The 25,638-nt window shown below is 45.9% G+C and overlaps 2 protein-coding genes and 1 pseudogene across 3 annotated transcripts; 2 read left to right on the top strand and 1 right to left on the bottom strand.

The window, feature by feature from the left end:
• The first annotated feature begins 744 nt into the window (after positions 1-744).
• LOC110152751 (pulmonary surfactant-associated protein A) lies at positions 745-4,965 on the top strand. 2 transcript variants are annotated; one of them, XM_020916532.2, is made up of 5 exons: positions 745-853; positions 1,678-1,872; positions 2,142-2,261; positions 3,002-3,079; positions 3,533-4,965. In XM_020916532.2, the coding sequence occupies exons 1-5, from the start codon at positions 766-768 to the stop codon at positions 3,907-3,909; spliced, it is 858 nt and encodes a 285-aa protein (XP_020772191.2). In that variant the 5' UTR covers positions 745-765; the 3' UTR covers positions 3,910-4,965. The 2 variants fall into 2 exon arrangements, with proteins under 2 accessions (XP_020772191.2, XP_020772192.2); XM_020916533.2 differs by lacking the exon at positions 745-853 and adding an exon at positions 1,307-1,462.
• Positions 4,966-8,980: 4,015 nt separating this feature from the next.
• On the top strand, positions 8,981-14,215 carry LOC110152752 (mannose-binding protein A-like). The gene is made up of 5 exons (XM_020916534.2): positions 8,981-9,148; positions 11,469-11,658; positions 12,051-12,167; positions 13,043-13,117; positions 13,756-14,215. The coding sequence occupies exons 2-5, from the start codon at positions 11,478-11,480 to the stop codon at positions 14,127-14,129; spliced, it is 747 nt and encodes a 248-aa protein (XP_020772193.2). The 5' UTR covers positions 8,981-9,148; positions 11,469-11,477; the 3' UTR covers positions 14,130-14,215.
• Positions 14,216-19,980: 5,765 nt separating this feature from the next.
• Positions 19,981-24,670, bottom strand: LOC139036076 (2-iminobutanoate/2-iminopropanoate deaminase pseudogene; annotated as a pseudogene).
• Positions 24,671-25,638: the final 968 nt, after the last annotated feature.

Raw genomic sequence — 25,638 nt, 5'->3', positions numbered from 1 at the left:
AAAGATATCGCCACTGTGGGTCATTAGACATCACCATGGTCAAGACAGAAACCATGGCTTCCTGCCCTGCCTCCCTACCACTGAGCCGGCCAAGGCAAAGGAATGGGGACCCTACCAAGGGTTCACCTGTGCCAGTGAACCACGTATCCATCAACTCAGCCACAGACCCCAGAGGCAGGAGTTGGGAGGCTCAGTAGTGAGCCATGCCCCTTGACAGACAGCTTGTTCCAGCTCAATCTGATGATCCCTTGGCTTGAGACATGACCTCTGCGTGGTTTAGAGCCACAGGAATACTTCTAAGAACCAAAGAGGCTCTGGAACTGGAAAGGCCCCAGCAGACAGCCCTTTACACCACTGATCTGTCTCTCTGCTCCCCTGGGTAAAGAGTCCAGCCCTGGTATGTTCTCTCCTACTGGTGGATTTTGTGGGGGTAGTGATCCCAGGAGTGTGAACATGTCACTAGCCAGGTCCAGGGGGCTGAGACCCAGGAGGAGGAAGACTTCCTTTGCCACAGGCCTCCTTGTAAGTGCTCTCGTCCTTCACTGTGTGGGAAACTGGATGGATGGAGGGAGAGTGGGTGACCTCTGGCCCATGGGAAATTTCCCTTCTTATCGACCTGGAGTTTCTCGTTAGCAGGTTTTCTAAGTGCCTCTCCAGCCTGAGTGCCTGTGAGGAAATGTTACTGAGTAAACAAGATGGCAGCTTCCTGCCTGGCCCTTCTGGTGTAGAGGCCCTTGTGACAGGAGCCTCTACAGGGTGGAGAGGATGCCTGGTGGCCTACATCTGTATAAATGGCACCATCCACCTGGCCACCCTGCTCTGGAGGCAGGGAGCACGGGCTGTGTTCTTGCAGGTGAGTTTAGCCCCATCCTCTGGGTCTTCCCCAGGGTGAACCAGCCCACCAGGCACAGGCTTCACTACAGGTCAGGTGGGAAGGAGGGTCCTCCCCTATACTACTAGGAGCTATTCCACAGAGTCCTAACTATGGGCGCAGGATGATAGGCTTGCAGATATCCTCATTCTTCACTGTGCTCCTAGGCCAGGTCCCTTCTCCCCAAGGACTCAACAGGGCCTGCAGGGTGGGGTCAGGGGAGAAACAGCCTGCCAAGGAGAAAGGGACACCAGAGCAGGGAGGAGGGGACTCCCCATCATTGACCAACTGGGAATGGCCAAGCCGTGGGCCCTGGTCATTTCTCCTCATCCTCAGGATCGTGATCCCTCAACTCAAAAGGAGGGCACCTGAGAGTATGAGGGACAGAGAGAATGAGTGAGTGAGTGACCACTTCCTTCCTCCCAGCAGCCTGGGAGGTCCAGGCCAGGATCGCCTCCAGGGCAGACGTGTTAGGGGAAGCCAAGAGAGGTAAAGTGACTTCCCTGTGGTCACACAGCGAGGAGCAGAGACTCTATTAGAATCCAGGTCCTCTGACTCTCCAGAGCTCTTTACAACCCCTCACCTAACCAGGTACCATACCACCTTCAGCCAGGGGGATGGGGCATGAGACCGTGTTGGGTACCAAATGATGCTGGCAGTTTCCAAGAAAAATTTGGGTCTTTCCAGAGTTCCTGTCTGTACCAACCCAGCCCTCAGGCCCCAGCATGTGCTGAATCTTGACAAAGCAGAGCAAGAGGAGACCCTCATTAATGCTTCAGAGGGTCCATGGCCCTTCTCTTCTGCAGGAGGAGCTGCTGGAGCAGGCGCCATGCTGCTGTGCTCTTTGACCCTTACCCTCCTCTGGATGGTGGCTTCTGGCCTCGAGTGTGACATGAAGGAAGCTTGTCTTGGAAGTCCTGGCATTCCTGGCACTCCCGGATCCCATGGCCTGCCAGGAAGAGATGGGAGAGATGGTATCAAAGGAGACCCTGGGCCTCCAGGTACTGAGTGGGAGCTGGGGGACAGTGACCTGATTTCAAGGGGACCACCTGCCCAGCTGAGTCCAAGGGTCCGGGCTGGGTCCAAGGGTCAGCTGGTTGGTGGGTATTTCCTGGGACCTTTAGACTGGAACAGCCCTGGATGGTCTATCCTCACGGTGCCCGTGGAGGGATAGGCAAGTCAGCCTGGCTGAAATGGAGGTCCAGTCACATCAGCCCCTACTCATTGTGGGTGACAGATACCATACATCCTCCTCTCCCTCTCTCTGCAGGCCCCATGGGCCCCCCTGGAGGAATGCCAGGCCTCCCTGGGCGTGATGGGATGACTGGATCCCCTGGCCTCACTGGAGAGCGTGGAGAAAAGGGAGAGCCTGGTGAGAGAGGTCCTCCAGGTGAGCTGGATGGGGCCAACAGGCAGAGGTGACTGGACACTGTGCCCATGTGTTCAGTTACATGAGGAATGATGGGGGTCAGACAAAATTGTGCAAGTTCCCAAAGGGCATCCATCCCAGAGGTGCCTGTGGTGTGGGTCATAAGTGCAGAGTCTTGTGGAAATTGAAAGTTTTCTGTGCATTACAACTGCTGACAGGGAGATACAGGACATCAGGTGTGGGAAAAAGAATGGTGATGGGAGGAGGGGAGACACTTCCTAGGGCTGAGGTATATGGGATCACATGGACCAAGGAGCTGACCGATGATGAAATTGGGGACCCTGCTTGCCCAGGGGACCTCTGGAGTTCTAGGTTCCTTACTATTCCTTATAGCAGTAATCAGGGTTCATCAGAGTACAGAAAGAACCACATTTGCTCTTAATGGAGGGTGGGAAAGGGGCCCTGCCCAGGAACTGGAAAACTCCACAGACATGGACAGACAGATCCATGAAATGACATGGAAGGGAAGAAGAGCAGGGAAGGGGCAAGCAGGTGCAAGGCTGCACTAAGGGACAAGTGTGTAGGGAATATGGAAACACACTCTGGCCTTGTGGACCCTTATGACCTGGGGCCTGGGCAGTGGCTCTAGACAAGTGACGGGCAGAATTCCGGGCTCGCAGTTGATCTCAAATCTGCTTGGCAGCAAGTGGGGTTGTTGTTGACCTGTTGATCCTCTCATCTTGCTGTGGATCTCTCTACAGGCTTTCCAGCGTATCTAGATGAAGAGCTCCAGGGTACACTCCATGAGATCAGACATCAAGTTCTGCAGTCACAGGGTGGTAAGGGATCCCCCTTGGGGCTTTATATGGTAGGAGGTCTCCCATTAGTTCTCCTCATCCTTAGAACCAGGCTCCAGAATCTAGAGACTTGATGAACAAGTGTAGATGTGGAAGTCATGTTTTAGATGTTCTTAAATGGCCAGAGGTGAGAGAAGTAGGCACGAATTAGCTCCCTATGTCCTGGGGAAGCAAGGTCCCTAGCAATATTGCTTTCTTTGAATCCCAGGAAATTGCACAGTTTATGACACATAATAATAAGTAATTGCTAAATGGGTGAATGAATAAATAGAATCATGAGAGCATAGTGGAGAATCCAGAAAGACTGGAATTGGAAGAGGGGGGGATGACAGAGACAGGCAAAGATAAGGAGATTGGGGAGAACACAAAGGTGGAGAGCCTGAAGGGAAGGAAGCAAAGATGTCAGTGGCCTGACCTGGGTTCTTCTGCTGTCAGTCCTCAGTTTGCAGGGGTCCATGCTGGCAGTGGGAGAGAAGGTCTTCTCTACCAATGGGCAGTCAGTCAATTTTGATGCCATTAAAGAGTTATGTGCCAGAGCAGGTGGACAGATTGCTACCCCGAGGAGTCCAGAGGAGAATGAAGCCATTACCAGCATCGTGAAGAAGCACAACACTTATGCTTACCTGGGCCTGGTCGAAGGCCCCACCGCTGGAGACTTCTATTACCTGGATGGAGCCCCTGTGAATTATACCAATTGGTACTCAGGGGAGCCTAGGGGCCGGGGTAAAGAGAAGTGTGTAGAGATATACACAGATGGTCAGTGGAATGACAAGAACTGCCTGCAGTACCGACTGGCCATCTGTGAGTTCTGAGCAGGCACCAAAGCCACAGGATGGACAGAGTCCTATCTTTCCTTCCAGCCTCCATCCTGGGGATCCACCTGGTCTACGGATCAGGTGCTATAACTCCTTTGTGGCTATCAGAATTGAAGGCACTCTTGAGCATTCCACTCCTGGGTGGATCCTGACTCCTCCCCAATGATCACTAATCAGTCTGACTCCCCTGGAAGCCCTTCTCAGCATTGCACTCCTGGCAGCCACTCTAACTTTGCCCTTCTGCAAGGGACAGAGGTTTCTTTCCTCTTCTTCTTGTCCAGTTCCTTTATTTACAGATGGCAACAGGAAGGTCCTGGGGTGAATGTTCCCTCCAAAGCACCACACAGGGTGCCTGCTTCCTGGCCCCCTCTACTCTGTCATTGCAGCTCACTGCTTGCCCAGCCTCATCAAGATTTAGCAGTTCTGCTCAAGCACAATGATAGGTGGACTTCTGGGAAATTTCACACATGTGGAGCTAAGGATACATTTGGGTTTATCTATCAACCTGAGGTCTGTGGGGAGGCATCTTGTTCGGCTATGAAGTCAGAGGGCCAGGTGATACTTCAGCATGGTGGCGGCCAGCTCATTCCGAGTGATTGGCATGTATTATCCACTTCCTTGAGTCTTGGGTGTCAGCCAGCACCTCTAAGGAAGATCTCACCCCCACCTTAGACATTACCCAAATAACTGCCTGCTGATGAACACATTCCCCACCTCTTCAAAACTCAGTGAGGAGTTCATGCCACTTGTCACACCACCATTTATTGAGCACATACTATATACCAAGCACCATGACATGCACTTCTAAGACATCTTATATGATTTAATCTTCACACAGTGTCATGGGATGGGCATTATTTTCCCCAATCTTTTATACAAGGACACTGAAATTTAGAGAAGTTAAATGTTTTGAATTTTTTTTTTTTAACTTGAAGCAATTGGCAGAGGCTGGTTTCAAACCTATCTACCTGGACCTGAAGCTTGTGCTCATAACTACCCCGCCTTCTCATTGAACAGAGATGATTCAAGTGTAATAAATCATGAATGTGTTAACATGAGTTTCCACTGCTTTGGTTTCAAGAAACATTTCTGTATTTTTAGAAATCAAGTTAACTCTGGCTCTGAACCCCTACTTACCTGAAAAGTGGGAAGTTCAATCTCAGGTTAAACTTTCTTTGTTGGGTGATAGGGGCCACCTGGTTCCATCCTGGAAGCATGTTGGGCACCATCATTCTCTCTACCACCCACACATGCAAAAAATAAGAGAAAAAGTTACTGCCTACCTTTCACTTTAAGAAGCCACCACTCTATGGCCAGGGTGGTGATGAATCAGAAATTAGACAGATTTTAATGACAAAGCTAGGGGCAATAATCATTTGGACTATGTTTTAAATCAACCCCAGAAAGTTTGCATTCTTAGGAGAAATATATGTAAATAATTTTGAGACTGTGTATTAGTTTGAGGAAAAGAGTGAGCCTCAAGTCTTCAAAATTATACCTATCTATAAGATTATTAAGATTCTTGAACTTGTTATAAAATTAGTGAGTTACATGGATACATTTCTTAATGTTGAAGAATTGCATTCCTGGAATATATCCAACTTGGTCTAATGGCTCATATTCGCATAACACTTACTATGTGCCATATATTATACTTGTACTAACTCATACAATCCTCATTAACCCTAATATATAGATGCTATCATTATGCCCAATTTAAAAATGAATCAGTTCATTTGCTCAGTTGTGTCCGACTCTTTGTGACCCCATGAACTGCAGTATGCCAGGCTTCCCTGTCTATCACGAACTCCCAGAGCTTACTCAAACTCATGTCCATCGAGTTGGTGATCCCATCCAACCATCTCATTCTCTATGGTTGCCTTCTCCTCCCACCTTCAAATCACTCCCAGGACCAGGGGTCTTTAAAAATGAATACTGAGGCACATATAGGTTAAAATGACTTTCCAAAGATCATGTAGCTAGTTCGTGGCAGAAATGGGCTGTAAATACAGGAAGTCAGAGTCCAGGGACTGGGCTATTAACCATTGATGCATGACTAGATTTTAATAACTATTTTTTACTTCAAGCTTCCTTGGGGGCTTCATATTTTCCCCACATCATTTAATTATCCTGATATTAGTGGCTACTTGGGACATATTCTTCTCACATTTAAAGCTGCTGTTCCCTGAGTATCTGCTCATGGTCACAAAGCCAAGTCAAATACCAAAGGGGTTGGGGTGTTCACTCCACACACTCTAGTGGGAGATGCTACAAGGTACCATGGCAAAGGGCATGGCTATGTATCTCTATGAAAAGAAGGCATGGAAAAACAGGAGCAATCATTCAAGCCACTGTGGACCTATCTGCCAAATATATTTGATTCTCCAAAGAACAAGGTTTTTGAAATTTTATTAATAGCTCTATAGTTATTTCCTTCTACTAGCTCATTAATTCCACTGCTAAATTTTTACTTATACCTTTATTATTCCTTATTTATTCCTTACTTACACTTTTACTTTTATCTTAAAATTTATTTACTTATTTGGCTGTGCTGAGTCTTAATGGCACATTAAGATGTGGCACATGAGATGTTCAACTTTCATTGTGGCATGTGAATCCTTACTTGCCGCATGTGGGATCTAGTTCCCTGATCAGGGACAGAACCTGGGCCCCCGCATTGGGAGTGCAGAGTCTTAGCCACTGGACAAACAGTGAAGTTCCACTTATACTGTCTTTTTAAAACTGTCTGTTTATCTGTTGTCCAGGGTGACAGTCTTCAGAGGCCTATTTTTGAGTCTTGTATCAGTCAGATTTCACTCTGCTTACTTCTCACTGCGTTTGGTAGTTTTTACAAGGTAGATTCAAACTGACCTGACCTCCATCTGGGAAAATTCTGAGTGCCTGGGTTAAGGGTAAGGTCCTTGATTGTTTTTATGTCCCCACAGTACACTAGATTGTGATGAACTGCGACACTTGAAAAACAGTTTTTCATCTTGGCATAAAGGGAAAAATTCAATAATAATAATCATAGCAAAATAATACTAATAAGCATAAATTCAAATGCCAGATCTATGAGAGGACAGGCTTATGGAATCCTCAAGGGAGGATCTTTATTCCTTCCAGAGTCAAGTATTTCTTATTGTCCCTTTGCTCACAGTGCACACCCCTCCCTCCTCCTGTTCCAAGCTCTCCCCTCCTTCTATAGCTACCTTTCCTCTAAATCTGTAGCACAGATAGGGTCCTGAAAGTGAAAGTGTTCGTCACATAGTTGTGTCCAACTCTCACAACCCCATGGACTGAAGCTGGCCAGGCTCCTCTGTCTGTGGAATTCTCCAGGTGAGAATACTGGAGTGGGTTGCCATTCCCTTCTCCAGAGGATCTTCCCAACCCAGGGATCAAACCCAGGTCTCCTGCATTGCAGGCAGATTTTTTACCATCTGAACCACCAGGGAAGCCCACATATAGTGTCCTAGTTGTATGTAAATCTCTGTTTCAGATTTCCACCTTTCTGGGAGGTCTGCTCATTTGCTGTAAGGTTTAAGTGTTCTTTGTCCTCTGAACCTAAGGGCCCTTCAGAGTTATGTCAATGGCATCAGGAAACACAATCCTGGTGTGTTGGTGGGAGGCGGCAATGTTCTCTACAGTGGGTTCCTCTCAGCGACTGGCAGGCTCCTTGATGACAGGAATCTGGGAGGCTTGCTGAACAGGGCACGGTGACTTGAGTACACAAGGACCAATGACCCTTGAGGAGCCAAATCACCAATCACGAAGTAGAGTCAACGGGAAGTGGCCCCATCCCCTGAGACAAAGCAAACCTCTAGAGTTGCTTTAGTTGTTAGAATAAGTGTTTCAAAGAGTGGGTGTAAGTTTGGGGGAAGGCAGGAATTAAAAGTTGCATCAGGGACTTGAAAAAGGCCGTTTGATCAGGCTCTGGAAATAAGAACCGGATGCTCCTGGAAACCCAGGTGCGGAGGAGCCATGGACTGGTCTGGTGTCTGCCCTGCTCAAGGTCTCTGCTTCTCTCCTCACTCTGTCAATGGATCCTCTCTGTGTGCCCAGCACTGAGTTACACCCTGGAGACAAGGAGGTGAATCAAAGGCAGCTCCTGCCCTGGAAAAGAGAGCACAGATATCAGCTCTAGGTGGAGGGAAGTCAAGAGAGCTGCTTTGAGGACACAATGCTGGAGGATTCTTTTGTTTCATAATGTTTATTGAGCAGTGATTCTGTTCCAGGCCCTCTTATAGGTGGGGATGTAAGATTCCTGTTCTGATGAACTTTTTGTTCTAAAGGAGTGGGCTGGTCAATACATATGGCAACCAAAGAAATAAGAAAATTTTACATAGAGATGGACTATAAGCAGATAATTAAAACAGAGAACTATAATTTTGTGATAAGACTTTCTCCAGTGATATCACTTAAGCTGAAATCTGAATGACAACAAGTAATTTTGCAAAGATGGAGAGAAGTGTTCTTGGCTAGAACACCTAGTACAAATGCCCATGCTCAACTCTGAATTTGAGTTATTTACAAATACTTCCTCTCCTTGTACCTAGGCCTGTGATGCACCCAGCGAGGACAGATAAGGGATGTTCTGAATGAGAAAGGGATGAGGTGACTTCATGTTGTAGGTCTTTAACCTCTTCCCTCCTACCACAGTAAACTAAATATGGATGAAGGGGTGAACTAGCCAGAACAACTAACACAGCAGTGTGTACCTGTATGTGTGTGTGTGTGTGCCTGCCTGTACGTGTGCGTGTGCATGAGCATGTGTTTGGTAGGATGTGTATGCATGTCTCTCCCAGAAATAACTATTGGGAAAGGACAACCTTCTGTGATTCTGATCCATGATCTGAGAATCTGTGATTCTAGATGATCAGATAGCTGAGCAGTAGAGATGGATGTGTGGGAGGGAGCAGTAGGAGGTGTCTGGGGTGCTGCAGTAGAGAGCTGCCCAGTGCTAAGGTGGAGAACCCACCAGCAGCCCTGGAAAAGTGCCCAGGATATGGCAGTTCTAAGGATGGTTGTTCATTAATCTGGGGTTGAAGGCCAGTCCACCACTGTCTCTGCTCACTAGACTAGTCAGGGCTGACATTGCTGAGGCATCTGCCAAAGGCCCAGGCTGGAGGACCAGCTTCCCAGCCACAACCTCTGTGCTCTGAGGAGGCCCTAGTAGGTCATTCGTGGAGGAGAGAAGTGGAAGCCTGGGACAAGAGTCTGGCCATTTGACTTGATCCTGGTGAGTTCCAGGCAGGGGCTATGGTGGGGTCATCAGGCTCTCTGAGGGCCTCTGTCTCTCTCTGACCTGGGGCCTTGTGCCCTTCCTGGATCCAGTTGACCATCTGCAAACTAAAGGTGGTCTTTTCAGCCAAATGGAAGGATGGAAATGGGGTGTATAGGGTAGCAACATGTTTAGCTCTGGCTTTGGTCTCTAGCATAATCAGGGGGAGATAAAGAAAGGAGAAAGGTGAAGATCTGATCGAGAAAACTCCCTTCCTGGACTTCCCCAGCAGTCCAGGGGTTACCCACCAGTGGTTCCATCTCTGGTCCAGGAGTTAGGATTCCACTTGCTGTGTGGTACAGCCAAAAAGAGAGATCACTTAATCCCCAAATTCAAAATCCTATAAAAGAAAGACATTTCCCTTCCAACTCATTGCGTCTTACTGAGTCCTGGAGGAAAGAAAGGTTTAAGAGAGCTGACAGGCCAGGGGAGGCAAGGACAGATGCAGTAGTCATGAAGAAGCTCCAGGGACACTGGGGTTAGAGGCCAGAGATAAGCAGAGGGGGAAGCCCATGGCGGCTGGGCTCTGAAGGCTTCCTGGAAGGGGGCCAGCTCAGGCAAAGACTGGATGGGGATCTGATGGCTGGATGGGTCGCAGAGCCAGAGAGGCATCTGGGAAGCTCGCAGAGAATCCTGCCAGGAGGAGGAACATGAGCTGACCCCACTGGGCCCAGAGTGAACAGAAATTTTAGAAGCCTGGGTTCTGGCTGGACAAATGGCCTCTCCATGGAAAATTCAAACGAAGGGAAGGAGGTAAATATGTCTCAGTTGGCTGGGATCAATGACCAAGAAGCCTCCATTCTCAGGGTCACAATAAGGTTCCATACCTCAGGGCAATCTGGGTCTCTAGTCCCAGCAAGTGCCTGTCACAAAATAGAGACTTTATTAAACAAGATGATTGACAGACTGTTGGGAAACAGCTGTGGTTCTGAGGGTGGTTGGGACACTGGGGTGTAAAATAGATTTTTATGTGAAATGAGACAATGGATGTTGTAGAAACAGGTGCCATCAAGCAATGGGCCTTGTGGGACCTTGGATCACCTGCAACAGTTTTGAGTCTAGCTTTCAGGTCCATAGGAGGGGATAGAAGGGGGAAATTTAGGCTATGTAGACCTTCAAGAAACGGAGTTAAGACAGCAGCCAAAGCTCATGCCAGCAATGAGCTCTCTTTGCTGGGCCATCACCTGTTCTAAAAGGGACAGGGCTTGTGTGTCCTGTGCAGACCCCATGGGCTCCATGTTTTAGGGGTGTCTAAACTACCAAGCCTTGAACCCACAGGGCAAAAGAGCCCCAGGGAAAATGGGCCCCTATCAGATTACTCTTGCATCTAAATTTGTGTTAGCACTAATCTAACTCTAATACAGTTTACTTATCCTAGTAGTAGTTTTCCTAGTAGCTTAGGAGTAACTCAGAGCCAAGAGTTGTGATATTTCCCTGTGTCAACTGCCCTGAGCACAGGGCCCAGCACATCAGTTGTTGTTCAGTAGCTCAGTCGTGTCCAACTCTTTGTGACCCCATGGACTGCAGCATGCCCGACTTCCCTTTCCTGCACCATTTCCCAGAACTTGCTCACACTCATGTCCACTGGGTGAGTGCCACCATCCAGTCATCTCATATTTTGTCACCCTCTTCTCCTCCTGCCTTCACTCTTTCCCAGCATCAGGGTCTTTTCCAATGAGTCGGTTCTTAGCATCAGATGGCCAAAGAATTGGAACTTCAGCATCAGTCCTTCCAATAAATATTCAGGGTTTATTTCATTTAGGATTGACTGGCTTGATCCCCTTGAAGTCCAAGGAACTCTCAAGAGTCTTCTCCAGCACTGCAGTTTGAAAGCATCAATTCTTCGGTACTCAACCTTCTTCATGGTCCAACTCTCACATCCATACATGACTACTGGAAAAATCATAGCTTTGACTATATGGACACTTTTTTAGCAAAGTGATGTCTCTGCTTTTCAATATACTGTCTAGGTTTGTCATAACTTTCCTTCTAAGGAGCAAGTGTCTTTTAATTTTATGGTTGCAGTCACCGTCCACAGTGATATTGGAGTCCAAGGAAATAAAATCGGTCACTGCTTCTACTTTCCCCCCTTCTGTTTGCCATGAAATAATAGGACCAGATCTTAGTTTTTTGAATGTTGAGTTTTAGGCCAGGTTTTCCCACTCTCCTTTTTCACCCTCATCAAGAGGCTTTTTAGTTCCTCTTTGCAGAGGTGGTGGCAAATGTTGGCTAAACAAAATAAGATGAAACTATTTTCCTCAACTCTCTTCATTCTAAGGTAAGGATCATGTTCCTGTTTTCATCACTTCCTGTCCTCCTGTGTGTGGTGACAGCAACCTTCTCAAATGCAAAAGTGGGTGAGGATGCTCAGAAGACCTGTCCAGTGGTAGCCTGTGCCATCCCAGTCACTAACGGCACCCCAGGAAGAGATGGGCGAGATGGACCCAAGGGAGAAAAGGGAGAACCAGGTAGAGGACAGGCCACTCCACCTTCTTAAACCTTTACCCCAACAGGAGAGTGTCCTATCTGAGGGATCTAACATAGAGACAGAAGGAGGCTCACCTTTCATTATGGTGGGTGCCTGTGGAAGGGCATTCTCTCTAAAGATGCTTCTCTGGCTCTCCAGGGTCCCTCATTGCCACCCTGGAATTGGCGATGTATGGTTGTCCTTAGAGAAGGGGTGTCTTGTCTGCTCAGGGAGCTGCCTTAGGACAGGCCATCCCCGGGATGCAGGAGGATCTTTCTTCCTTGGGTCCTCACAAGTTGAGTGGCAGTTTCTTGGGGTCGATCAACTATTGAGCTTTTGGAGAAAGAGTATGAGCGACAGCTACCTCATCATATTTCCTTCATCTTCCAACAGGGCAAGGGCTCAGAGGCTCACAGGGCCCTCCAGGGAAAATGGGGCCTCCAGGAAATATAGGGAATCCTGGGCTTCCAGGACCGAGGGGCCACAAAGGAGATCGTGGAGATAGCTCGGGTAAGGAGCTCACCCCAGCATGTAGTAGGGGCTGAGGGGGCGCAGGCCCTGGGAACTCCAGGCCAGGTGGGAGGTGCCCCATCTCCTGCTGCCCCGCTGGGAGCTGCTCAGCTCTGCTTCCTGACCCAGCACTCTGTTCCTCTCAGTTCCTTGGGGCCTGAGGGGATTCCCACTGGTGCCTGGGTACAGACCTCCAAGCTCCGCCAGCTGCTCCCTCAGCAGGCCACTGTAGGACCTGTGCCCTGGCCTTTCTTCAGCTGCAGCAGTCCAGTGCGTGGTTCCAGGCTGCAAGGATGGAGATGGGTCTTCTCTGCTCTTACTTTATGTCTGTTGTCATAAGACTGGCGTGAAAAGTGTTGGCCTCATAGGATGCCTGGATAATGGGGGACGTCATAGCAACTTAGTTCAGAGTAAAACAAATTCAGTAACAACAAAACCAAAATGATGACCTCTTACTAATATTTATCCACTGGCCTATCAAAATAACAAATGGATTTAAGAGTCTGCCTACAATAAGAAATTAAACTAGGATTAGGAAAATTTTTCAAAAAGGAGAATAATTTGTTGGGCCTTTCTTATGAATAATTATGATATTTAAGAAATATATGAAGAAAAGGACCCAGAGCTATAGTTTATGGTATTACTATTACTATTACTACTACTATTATTATTATTTCCAGAGTTATAGTTTACAATAGTTACTAAGTATACTTGGGAAGGCAGGAATACATTTTATTTTCCTTTTGCTTCTTTTTATTTTTTTATTTTTCTGGAATACTTTTACTATGCTAATATATACATGTATTTTCAAAATACCCTGCTCTCCAATTTAAGGTCTTCTTCTCAATAAACATCCTCTCCCTATTGCTTTATAGTTGCCGAGGCTAAGCTGGCTAGCTTGGAGGGACAGATAAGGAACCTGCAATCAGAACTGGATCACGTCAAAAAATGTAAGCTTTTCTTCTGTTGCCAATGTGTTCTGGATTCTTTTATCTCCAGAGGACTCTAGGTTTTGGGGGAAGGGTGGAAAAGAATTTACATGTATGACCACTTATTATATACCAGGGCTAGGTTGGTTGTCATTTTCTTAATAATACGATTTCATTCAATCCTCTTGCCAGCCCTATGTGTGGGTATTACACCCATTTTATTGACAGGTGAGAAAAAACTAGGTCAAAGAAGTGTGGATAATTAATTCACCAGCATGCAGTTAGGAAGATAGAGGAGGATGGAGTGGAGGTCTGCTGACTCTGGGATCTTTGCTCCTTTCTCAGCACCCATGGGTCTCAGATGGGTATCCATGCCTCTTTCTCACCCTGGTGCCTACACCTGGCAGTGGGGCTCTAGCATGTTTTCCTAGGTTCACCAGTAAGGGGACAATTTTTCCAGATATTTGTCCTAAGGATGGGATATTGTAGAAGATCCCTGGCTTGCTGCCAGGGAGTTGACTTCACCTTCTTACCAGGATCTCACCAGAGGTGGTGAAGAATGGGGCTCAACCCCAGATTCCCAGAGAAGGGCTTTTTCATCTGCTGTCCAGGGCTGGGCTCTAAGCCAAATCAACTCCACCTACCCTTTATGATTTCAGTGCAAACCTTCTCCTTGGGCAAGAAGTCTGGGAAGAAGCTGTATGTGACCAATGGTGAAAAGATGCCTTTTTCCAGCGTGAAGGCTCTGTGCACGGCACTTGGGGCGACTGTGGCCACACCCAAGAATGCAGAGGAGAACAAAGCCATCCAGGACATGGCCCCAGACACAGCCTTCCTGGGCATCACAGATGAGGTGACCGAAGGGCAGTTTATGTATGTAACCGGAGGAAGGCTAGGCTACAGCAACTGGAAGAAGAATGAACCCAATAACCACGGCTCAGGGGAGGACTGTGTGCTCCTCTTACGAGACGGGCTCTGGAATGACATCTCCTGTTCTTCTTCCTTCTTGGCCATCTGTGAGTTTCCAGCCTGAAGAGGCAAGTTCCTCTGCTCCCTCAGTGATTCCCTGCTGAGCCCTCTGCTGCTTTGGAAGAGAATTCAGTGCTTATTTTCCCTCGACCAGTGTTGATTCATTCCTTCTTGGGGCTGGGAGGAAAGTGAAGGGGTGTATTGGATTGCGGGAGGAGGAAGTGAAAAGAGGCTGACCAGTGGGGCATGAGGGTTTCTGGTCCAGTCCATGGCAAAGGACACCATCTGTGCTGCCTGAGAGCACAGCATTGGGTCAGAGTCAATTACAGAAAAAGCAAACAAACTCTCTCCGTTTTTAGTGAGGACACTGCAGCGCAGCTGATGGATCAGTGGAGGACCACATCTGTGTCCAAGCAAGCATTAGTCTCAGCCTCCAAGAGATCCAATTCCCATTTTTCCAAGTTGCCACTACTTGGTGTCAGAGTCTCCTTCCTTCCAATGGCTAGCCCAACCCTGTCTACAACATAACTGTTGTTTTTAGTTATTCATGAGCTACCCCTGAAAATCTTTCATTGCCAAACTATAACATCTGGCATGGGTAACAATGAATAGTCCTAGGAATCCCTTCACCTGCTCAAGTGGATGTGGTCTCCCTATAGCCACTGGGGTGATCCTGAGGACAAAGGGCAGCCTTTCCTTCTTGCGTACTTTTAGGAGACTGATTTGATATTGCAGCATATGCCAGCATCATAGAAGCAAATGGTCAGGCAGGCTGTATCATTCCCTACAGCATCGTTGGTCTTGGTCCCTCCATATTCAGCATCCCCTTCCTTCCGTGACATCCTCATCCCATTATAGATCAATAGGTCTATTATCAGTAAAGACAAGAGGGAAACTTCGTAAAGGTGAGTTTCATACCCTGGAGGGGAAGTTATGCAGCACAGTCCACTGAGCAAATAAAACCTCCCCTCTGAGCAGAGTTCTGACACCATCTTAGTGACAGTACAGCTCAAGACCATGGATGTTCTTGAGCAATCTCAGAGTAGTGGAGCTGAGATTATATAGAGCCCAGGTAACAAACTGGGGGAAGAGAGTGAATTCCGGCTTCAACTGTATGTCAATCACAAAATGAGATCGAAAATATTTTGTGAATGGGCTAAGGACCACTTTCAGTTCAGTTCAGTTCAGTCAGTCATGTCCGACTCTTTGTGAACCCATAAATCACAGCACGCCAGGCCTCCCTGTCCATCACCAGCTCCCGGAGTCTACCCAAACCCATGTCCATCGTGTCGGTGATGCCATCCAGCCATCTCATCCTCTGTCCTCTGCTTCTCCTTCTGCCCCCAATCCTTCCCAGCATTAGGGTCTTTTCCAGTGTGTCAACTCTGCATGAGGTGGCCATAAGTATTGGAGTTTCAGCTTCAACATCAGTCCTTTCAAAGAACACCCAGGACTGATCTCCTTTAGGATGGACTGGTTGGATCTTCTTGCGGTCCAAGGGACTCTCAAGAGTCTTCTCTAACACCACAGTTCAAAAGCATCAATTCTTCAGTGCTCAGTTTTCTTCACCATCCAACTCTCACATCCATACATGACTATTGGAAAAACCATAGCCTTGACTAGACGGATCTTTGTTGGCAAAGTAATGTTTCTGCTTTTTAGTATGCTATCCAGGTTGGTCATAACTTTCCTTCCAAGCAGTAAGCGTCTTTTATTTTCATGGCTGCAATCACCATCTGCAGTGATTTTGGAGCCCCCCAAAATAAAGTCTGACACTGTTTCCACTGTTTCCCCATCTATTTGCCATGAAATGATGGGACCAGATGCCACAATTTTAGTTTTCTGAATGTTGAGCTTTAAGCCAACTTTTTCACTCTCCTCCTTCACTTTCATCAAGAGGCTCTTTTAGTTCCTCTTCACTTTCTGCCATAAGGGTGGTGTCATCTGCATATTTGAGTTTATTGATATTTCTCCCAGCAATCTTGATTCCAGCTTATGCTTCTTCCAGCCCAGCATTTCTCATGATGTTCTCTGCATATACGTTAAATAAGCAGGGTGACAATATATAGCCTTGACGTACTCCTTCTCCTATTTGGAACCAGACTGTTGTTCCGTGTCTGGTTTTGACTGTTGCTTCCTGACATTCATACGGGTTTCTCAAGAGACAGGTCAGGTGGTCTGGTATTCCCATCTCTTTATGAATTTTCCACAGTTTATTGTGACACACAGTCAAAGGCTTGTTCATAGTTAATAAAGCAGAAATAGATGTTTTTCTGGAACTCTCTTGCTTTTTCTATGATCCAGCGGATGTTGGCAATTTGATCTCTGGTTCCTCTGCCTTTTCTAAAGCCAGCTTGAACATGTGGAAGTTCTCAGTTCACGTATTGCTGAATTGTTGTATCCCTGGCAGCATTCTTCACTCAGTCTAGGATTGGGGTAACCACCTCCCTAAATTCACTTTCCAGTTCTTATCAGCAAGCAGTGGGGTCCATGCTGAGCAGCTCAAGAAAACATGGAGTTAATCTAAAATGGATTCTCATGAGTGTCCAAAGATAGAAACTGCAGTTAAGCCAGGCTTCCCAAGACCTGGAACAAGAGGGAAATTATGGATTCAAGAAGACTTTCCAGATAATCTCTCTCACTCTCTCAAGGGCTGCAAGCAGGCTGTTTTCCTTTTCTAAAGGGCATATGATGACTGAGATCTCTTGCACAGGGGACCTAATTAAGTCAGCTGCTCCAAGGACAGACCTCAGGGGCCACAGGCAGCACATTTCCATTGGGACTTCAGGACTCTGAGGAACCTCTTGAGTCTTATTGTTTGTTCTGATGGAAGAGGCATCTTCACCATGACATGCTGGCTCCCTGGACCTCAGTTTCCCTATCTGCAAATTGGTCTGTAATGGCTTCTCCTTTTTAAAGCTGGATGAATCCATGATCACACATAGTTTCAGACCTACAGGGCCCATCTCAGGGGCAATGCTGCAGGATCCAAGGATTGTCTTCCATTTTTTTTACCTGATAATTTTTTCCAAACTCATTGTGCCCTGAACAACTTATCACCAATTCTTAGGTTCACAGAAAGTCATTCTGAGTGAGTTAGAATAGCAAATACTCCCTGCTCTTAAGATGGGGACTCTGAGTTTAAATTGTGTCTGTAAGTCAATTCTCTCCTGTTAAACTATAGATACAGGTTTCATTCCTGGACCAGAATGAATATAACTACCAAAATTTGCAACATTCAAGCCCAGGCTCCAGCCTGGATCCTGGATCCTAGCACAGTAAGACCTTGCAAAAACTGCAGGGCAGTCTTTGCTTGGAATCTTCCAGCTCTGCTGTTCTCACTTTTAGCCATGTCCAAACCAGAGGATAGGGGTCTGGGGTACCAGCTGAAGGCCTAGCATTCACTCTCCTCAAATCCCCTTCCTGCTCAGGACCAGCCTGCCTCCCTTCTCTGCGGCTGGCACCAGGGGTCACAGTTTGCTCATTGCTGTCAAGGTTGTTTGCTCATTATTATGTAACTGAACTGTGCTTTAGAACCACCCAGGAATCAGCGATTTTTTTTCTTGTTAACCAGGAAGGGATTGTTTATTATCATGGCGCGTAGGCTGGAGATGTCAGGAAGCAGACTTTGAAAATCGATGTTGTCCTTGTAACCCTCAGTGCCTGGTGGGGTGCTGGGAGGAGAGGAGGAGCTCGGTGCAGGGCTCCACCTGGAAGGGGAGCCCTGGTGGGGCAACCTGGTGAAGAGGAGACGCCTACAGACCCAGACCCGTGGTTTGTCCAGGCAAATGCAAGTGTCATGCTCTAAAGAAGTAACAGGCAAATAACCATTCATTAGCCTAACAAATGCCTCAGGCTGAGCCAGCTGCCACTGACCCCAAATCCAGCCTGCCCTGTCCTGGCAACCACAGTGCTTAGAGCAGCGACCTGCAGAATTGCCTGGAATGTTTGACAAAGTCACAGGATGTCAGCTCTGCTCTGCACCCAGTGAACCAAAGTCGTGGAAATTTGTTATCTTCATGAGACCTTGAGGTGACCAAGTGTGTTTGGTCAGTTTGGGAAACAACTGTCCCACAAAACAGCATCACCACCGCTGCCTTCTGCCTCCCCCTCACTTTTGCAGGAGGCCTCGAGCCAGGAAGCCAGACTTCCCCTTTCCTTGTAGACCCTTCATGAAGTGAAGAGAGTCCTGCTTCACTCTGCATTGATAGACCCCCAAATCATCTCCTTCAACTGATTGATACCCCACTGATAAAAAGCAGCTGCTGACCAAAATCCTTCTCTGTGCGTTTCCAGGATCTTCCTGGACATCAGGGAGGGGTCTAGGCCTGGAATGGCCCTGGGGAGTGTCAGAGATGGTGAGGCCCTGGGCAAGTGACACTCTGCCTGGGAAATAGTGTGTACTTGGATCGGGGGGTGTTCATTGTGTGTGTGTGTGTGTGTGTGTGTGTGTGTTTGTATATGAAAACCAATAGACTCAGCGCTTGAAGTTCCGGGCATCCTGTTGTTAAGGGGCTTAGCCTTTGCCCTGCCCTCAGCCTGTGTCCAAGCTGCTCTCCCCACTTCCCTCACTGAGGGCCACTGGCTTTGGGTGGTTCCAGAGGCTCTGGGTAAGGTGTGTAGGTGCTTGGTTATGGACTAAAGGGTCTGGAAGTGGCTGCAAGTTGTGTGCTGAGAGCCCCAAGGGCTCAACAGAGATTATCTGGGTGCTAATAAGATCCTCCACCCCTGCCTGGTCTTGCATTGTAATCACCACTATCGATTGCTCAGTGCTCAGTCACGTCCGACTCCTTGCAGCCCCATGGACTGTAGCCCACCAGGCTCCTCTGTTCATGGAATTCCCCAGGCAAGAATACTGGAGTGGGTAGCCACTCCCTTCTCCAGGGAATCTTCTCATCCCCCACCCCAAACTCCTTATCTGACCACCGAAGCAAGGTTGGCCCAACCCCAGTCATCATTGCAATGCCCTATTTATTTTATTTTTAGCAATTATAGTTACCTGAAATCATCTTGACCATTAACATATCAGTGTGGATATGCCTGGATACATATCAATACATATCAATGCCTGGATACAAACCTGGCTCTACCACTCTGTAGCTGTGTGCCCCTGAGCAAGTCACACACACTCTGCGCTTTAGTTGCCTTCTTGGTAAAGTGGGGATAGCAGTACTGCCCACATCACAGGGATGTCGTGAGGGGTAAATGAACTGATACAAGTAAGGCACTGAGAACAGTATTAGCCTGCAGTAAGTGCCGTGCAAGCATTTGTTCTCGCTGCTCTTGTATTACCACACTACCACTCACCTCTGTAGTTCCAGCTCCTAGAAAAGGACTCACTCAGTTGTGTCCGGCTTTTTGCGACCCCATGGACTCTACAGTCCGTGGAATTCTTCAGGCCAGAATACTGGAGTGGGTAGCCTTTTCCTTCTCCAGGGGATCTTTCCAACTCAGGGATTGAACCCAGGTCTCCTGCATTGCAGGTGGATTCTTTACCAGCTGATCTATCAGGGAAGCCCAAGAAGTCACATACACACTCAATAAAGTTGAATACATAAACAAACAAATGAATGACTGAATCTAAATCCTCCCCCAAAATGTGTGATACGATTCCCTTCTCTGGAGCGTGACTCAGCTTCAAGCTGGATCCAAAAGAGAAGTAGCCAGATTTGTTTTGGAATATGGCTCTGGGCACAGCCTCCTTTCTCAAGTAATGGGGTTCGGTGACTTTGTGCCCCAGGAGCTGAGGCCTCCTGCTGCCCTCTGCTGGTGTCTCTAAGACAGGGTCAGCAAACAAATATTACAAGGAAGCCAGGTGAGAGGCAGGGTTCTGTGAGAACTTTGAGACTTCACATGATCCCGTTCCCCCCCTCTTCCCCCTTCCCCCTGGTTGCTCCACTCACTTGGAATGCCTTTCCCTAAAAGCCCCTACCTGCAGGGCCAGATCCAGATACCCCACGCCCACACGTGTCTCCAGCACCCTGGACTCACCAGCTTAAGACCACACTCATGTGAACACTCTGGACCAATACCCTAGGGCTTTGGGCTAAATTCCAGATTAGAGAGAAAGCAGTGTCACTTTCCTCCTCCCTGACCAGGAGCTGTAACCATCCAGAGCCCCAAGGCAAGGACATCAAATCTGACCCCAGGCCACGAAGTTAAAAGTGAGGGAGGGCTGAACTGAGATGCCAAATTCCCTTCATCCTTGTCCTGTCTAATTACGACCAGTACCTGAAAGGAGATGAATGTATTGCTTTAAAGTTCTTTTTCATGTTTGTGTTTACAGCATCTTTCTTATCTCTACTGCTCTGCTTCTTAGTGTTTTGTCTTTTTTTTCTTATATAGATTTATCAGGATACATTTTTCTTATTTGACTTTAAACTGTCTGGTTTCTGGGTTAATTTATCATTTCTTTTATTTTTAAAATATTTCATTAATTTCACTTTTATATTTATTTGTTTTGTCCTTTTGTTGTTGTTGTTTTTAACATTTGTTTCAAAATGATAAACTGTTCAATTATTTTCAGTTCATATTTTTATGGTTTTAAAATTTTTAATGGCAAAGTAACATATATTTTCCTCTGAGAATACCTTTAAGTATAGATTGTAGATTTTTGGATACTTGTTACTATTTAATATGAATTTCTTTAATTACTACTAAAATTGTGCATTTTTTCATGGTTCCATACTATTGGCCATCATTATTTCTTCTTTTATGAATTTTCTCTTTTAATTCTCACTTATTTTTTTTTGTACTTAGATATTAATTTTTTGTGTAGATATATTAATGTTTTATTTGGGTTTTTGTCTCTGATAGTCTTATTTTTTTTAATCTGGATGCCAATTTATTTCCATTAGAAAAATACTATCTATATAAAGTTTGGTCCAGTTTCTTTTCCTTTACATTTTTCATTCAAACTTAAATGCTTTAATTTTACTCAGGTAAAAGTAGAATCATATATCTGACATGAGAACTAAATATTTCACATCATTAAATTAACAGGATTTGATTGAATTAGATGTGCTCTTTATTTCTCAAGAATAGTAACTCATCTTTCCTACATGTTATTTCCCTTTATTATTGTGTTTCTGAGAATTATGTAATGCATATCTGTTTTCCCACATCCAGACATGATGTGGATTTCCACATTTCCACATCTGTAATATGAGTGTTCTAAAAGTATAATTTATAACATCAGTAACTAGATTCATCATTAATCTTCAATTCATGTTCAATCCTCCTTTTTAAATGGAATTTCCATAATAATTTCAGATATTTTAGTCAACCTTACACCTTCCAATGAAGATTGTAAAAATGAAGACATTAATCTAAAAATCTTATTTAAATTTCAGGCTGAACGACACTGGGCCCACTTAGAGTGATGCTGTCAGGAGAGGTCCTTCCACAGCTATTGCTTCAGTCTCAACCCGGCCTCCTTTGGGCAAAGCAGCAAACTGCTACTCTGAAAATCTTGTCTGTAAATATCACTGACAGTATTGAAGTCATTTATGTCAGCCAGCAAAACAGTTGTTTTTAACCACAGTTGTGAAGGCACAGCCTGCTACTTTCGGAATTTTACCCATGTTTGTGAGAGGTTGTTTAGCCTCTTTCTGCCTAGCACAAGCTGTCTACCTGCAGTGTCCATGCCTAGCTGTCCTGAAATGTTTATGGTCCTGTCGACTAACACAGCCTGATTGCCGGGACCAATGGCCACTGCAGCTTTAGTGGTGTAGATCATGTTTCCTTTTTTTTCCAGTTTGTTTTTATTTTTATTTATTCTTTAAAAAAATTGGAGAAAAATTGCTCGACACTGTTGTGTCAGTCTCTGCTGTACAACACTGTGACTCAGCCATATACATACACATACCCACTTCCTGCGGAGCCTCCCTCCCCCACGCCACCCCTTTAGGTCATCACAGAGCGTCAGGCTGGCCTCCCTGTGTTGCTCAGAAGCTTCCCGCTAGCTAGCTCTTTTACCCATGATACTGTATATATTTAAAGACAGCACGGCTAGTCCTTTCCCCTTGCCGCCCTTCAGAGACAACTAGCCCATATACTACTCCTTCTTGAATCTCACTGCACTCTCTGACTTAGATTGCTCCAGTCCCTTCTAAGACTGCATAAATCATTGCTTAACATTTTCTTCTGACTTTGATTTTTATACATGACTAAAAGAATCTGATTTCATTTTTCTTCTAAATGCTTAACCTTTTAGCTCACCATTATTAATTGAATGGTTAATCATTTTCCTGCAATTTTAGGAAAAATGAATAAATAAATAGAATTATTTTTATCTTAATTATGCATATATAAGATATATGTGTATAAATATATGTATATTTGGGCCCGCTTTTGGACTTCGTTATTTTTTACATTGTTTTGTTTATTCCTGTGTCAGTAACACACTATTGTAATTCTGTTAGCTTTCTAAAACCCTTTTAAAATGACCAAGTCTATTCTCATTATGTTTTTAAATTAATTTTTATGTCTGTTCTAGGGTGTTTATTCTCTCTCACCAGAGCTTTGGAATCCTTTGATGAAGTCTTCACAGCTTCAATCACTCTTTTTGGGAGATTGAGTCTTTGGAGAATTCATATCGCCCTCATCCTCTTTCTATTCTCTCAGACTCTTTGTAGCTGGGGATGAAGCATCCTAGGCTTGTTCAAAACCCACCACTGGTTTTCCTCTCCTTCCCACCCTGCTCCATCCTTCTGTTCACAGAATGCCTTTGCCTGGCCTGAAGTTGTCATCTGACCTTTTGGCCCTTACCCCTGAATTGAAGTATTCAGGGAGCTGATAAATGTGCAGAAAAGCTGGCAGTGATGTCATGGTGCTGTTTCTTCAGATCAGAGAGCCTGGAAACATCTTGAAATCACCTTCTTCAGTACTGTAAATAGACTTACAAGTAGGAATGAAGGATTTTATTCACTCAACTCTTCCACTTATTCGCTTTGTTCATTCCTTCTCCTTACTAAATAAATATGAAAAGTACCATTTTGCTCAGGCAGGGCCCCCTTGAGTCCCTCTGTGGCTCCAGGTTGTTTCAGCCAGGCAGTCTGAGAGACTGCTCTGCTTAACTGAATGGAGATCAAATATGTGAATATTCAGAATGTATCCAGTAAGGATGGGCTACAGAGGATGTAGTAACAACTCTAAAACATACTCAAAATCCAAGTAGATCTAGGTGTTCTCCAAAGGGCATTTGTTTTCCATGCATTTGCTCAGGTGTCCAGAATCCTGGGTTGTCCAACCTTATAATCACCAACATTTCTGTGCTCAGCACAGAAAATTGGGCATTTCAACAATGTTCACTGGCCTTAATCTTCTTCTATCCAGGAGGAACATATGTCACAGGGCAATGCCTGCCTCCATAAGGCCTCTCTTATTGAAACATTAGTGAAAAACAGTAAAATCTACCAAAAGATACCAGTCATTAGTTATACAGAGGCCTAATAGTCCCAGACAATTCAACTGAACAATAATGAATATCTAGGTCTCTGAATATGGTTTTTCCAGTGGTCATGTATGGATGTGAGAGTTGGACTATGAAGAAAGCTGAGTGCTGAAAAATTGATGCTTTTGAACTGTGGTGTTGGAGAAGACTTTTGAGAGTCCCTTGGACTGCAAGGAGATCCAACCAGTCCATCCTGAAGGAGATCAATCCTGGGTGTTCATTGGAAGGACTGATGCTGAAGCTGAAACTCCAATACTTTGGCCACCTCATGTGAAGAGTTGACTCGTTGGAAAAGACCCTGATGCTGGGAGGGGTTGGGGGCAGGAGGAGAAGGGGATGACAGAGCATGAGATGGCTGGATGGCATCACCGACTTGATGGGCATGAGTTTGAGTAAATTCTGGGAGTTTGTGATGGACAGGGAAACCTGGCATGCTGCGATTCATGGGGTCACAAAGAGTCAGACACGGCTGAGCGACTGAACTGAATTGAACTGAACTGAGGTCTCTGAATATATTGGTGCCTCCACAGGAAGAAGGTTCTCTATTCTCCTGGTGAAAACACTTTATAGTCCATTCACTCGTTTCCAGTTTACACTTTGAGCACCTTCAACACCCATTGCTGAATCACAATTTTACAACTGATCTCTAATGTTAAGGAAGTTCTGAGCTTTAGTATACATGAAGGCATGACATACCTGAATAAATGTTTGGCATATCAATTAATATTTTATTTTTTCTGATAGGTACCTGGTTTCTTTGCTCTACTATATAAAACACAGGTAACCTGAAATGGTCCAGCACACCATTAAGCTTGAATAAAGGACATCTAAAAGGTAAGAGTGATCAAGAATGTTCTGAATGTTTTGAATGTAAACAACTCAAATGCCAGTGTTGTATATCAGTGAAATTCAGAACAAAGCTAGAATCCTAGAAAAGTAAACATCAGAGGGGTTCCCATAGGGTGTTCAGTATAGGGTGTGGGCTGGACTGGTGACAGGACGATTGAGAACCAAGAGGCAACTATAGAATATACTTGAGAACATACTATAAAACAGGGGCTTCCCTATGTGGTTGTCCCCACTCCAGACATGGAAGGATCCCAGCTCGCTCCCATGATGTCAGCTGGCATTGTGAGTGTCATAATATCTCTTGACAAGAGGCCCACAGCTCTGGCTTCACTTGGCACCTAGGCTACTAAACTAGGGTCATGGCTACTATGGCTGGGGTGGGGCTGATATGATTGGAGATCCATGTTTACATTTGTTCATGACTGATGGTGTAAGAGGGAGAGACCTCTGTGTTCAAAAATGGTTAAAACCCTGCATTTTCTGAAATACGCCTCTTTCCTCTGCTTTAACTGAACTGTGTCTACAGAGCCCAAATGACTCTCCTTGCTTATTCTCTGTGCTGGAGAGATGCAAACCAGACTCCCATGGCCCATGGTGCAGGTTGATCTGAAGCTTCTTTCTCAGCATTTGTCAGCTTCAGCAACACAGATTTTTTTCTTCCTGTGGCATCACATAGTTTCCTCTTATCAAGACATAAATATGGCTTACATACTGGGATGAGTAGTGATCACCCACAGAGCATCCGCCCAGACCATCAAGACCTCCCATGTATCCCAGTGGCCATGTTGGATTATGAGGTTCCAGAGTGAGTTGATTGGCTCAGAGGTGGGCATCTGAGACAGGCAGATGCATTTTCACATAGTTTTGAATTGATGTTAAGCAAGAGAGCAAGAGTTTCTGATCTTTGTGACACACAAGAGACCTGGATACAGAGCATTTGATATGTAAAGAAAGGAAAGAGATGAGGATGGGCAGAGAGAGGCAGAAGCCAGGGAGGTGGCACAAGGTTGCTTGCCACCCGCCTCCCCCCACCCCCCCACCCATTCCTTCTAAAGTCAATTCAGAATTCTGTGTTCTCAGGGAAAAAAAATTACTTCCCTTCGGCTTAACTAGATCCAGTTGTTTTTCTTATTTGCAATAAAAACAGGCTGCTCTAAGCTCCAGGCCTTTGTACTGGAGAGCTGTTTGCTCACTGTTGTGTAACTGTTTATATTTCAGAAACTGCCAGGAATTGGGGATATTTTCAGTAACAGGAGAAAGATCTTAGCAG

Source organism: Odocoileus virginianus, chromosome 7 (assembly GCF_023699985.2).
Source record: "Odocoileus virginianus isolate 20LAN1187 ecotype Illinois chromosome 7, Ovbor_1.2, whole genome shotgun sequence".
In the NCBI taxonomy this organism is placed as follows: domain Eukaryota; kingdom Metazoa; phylum Chordata; class Mammalia; order Artiodactyla; family Cervidae; genus Odocoileus; species Odocoileus virginianus.
The sequence above is the reverse complement of the archived record's forward strand: the minus strand, read 5'-3'. Positions and strand labels throughout refer to the sequence as shown.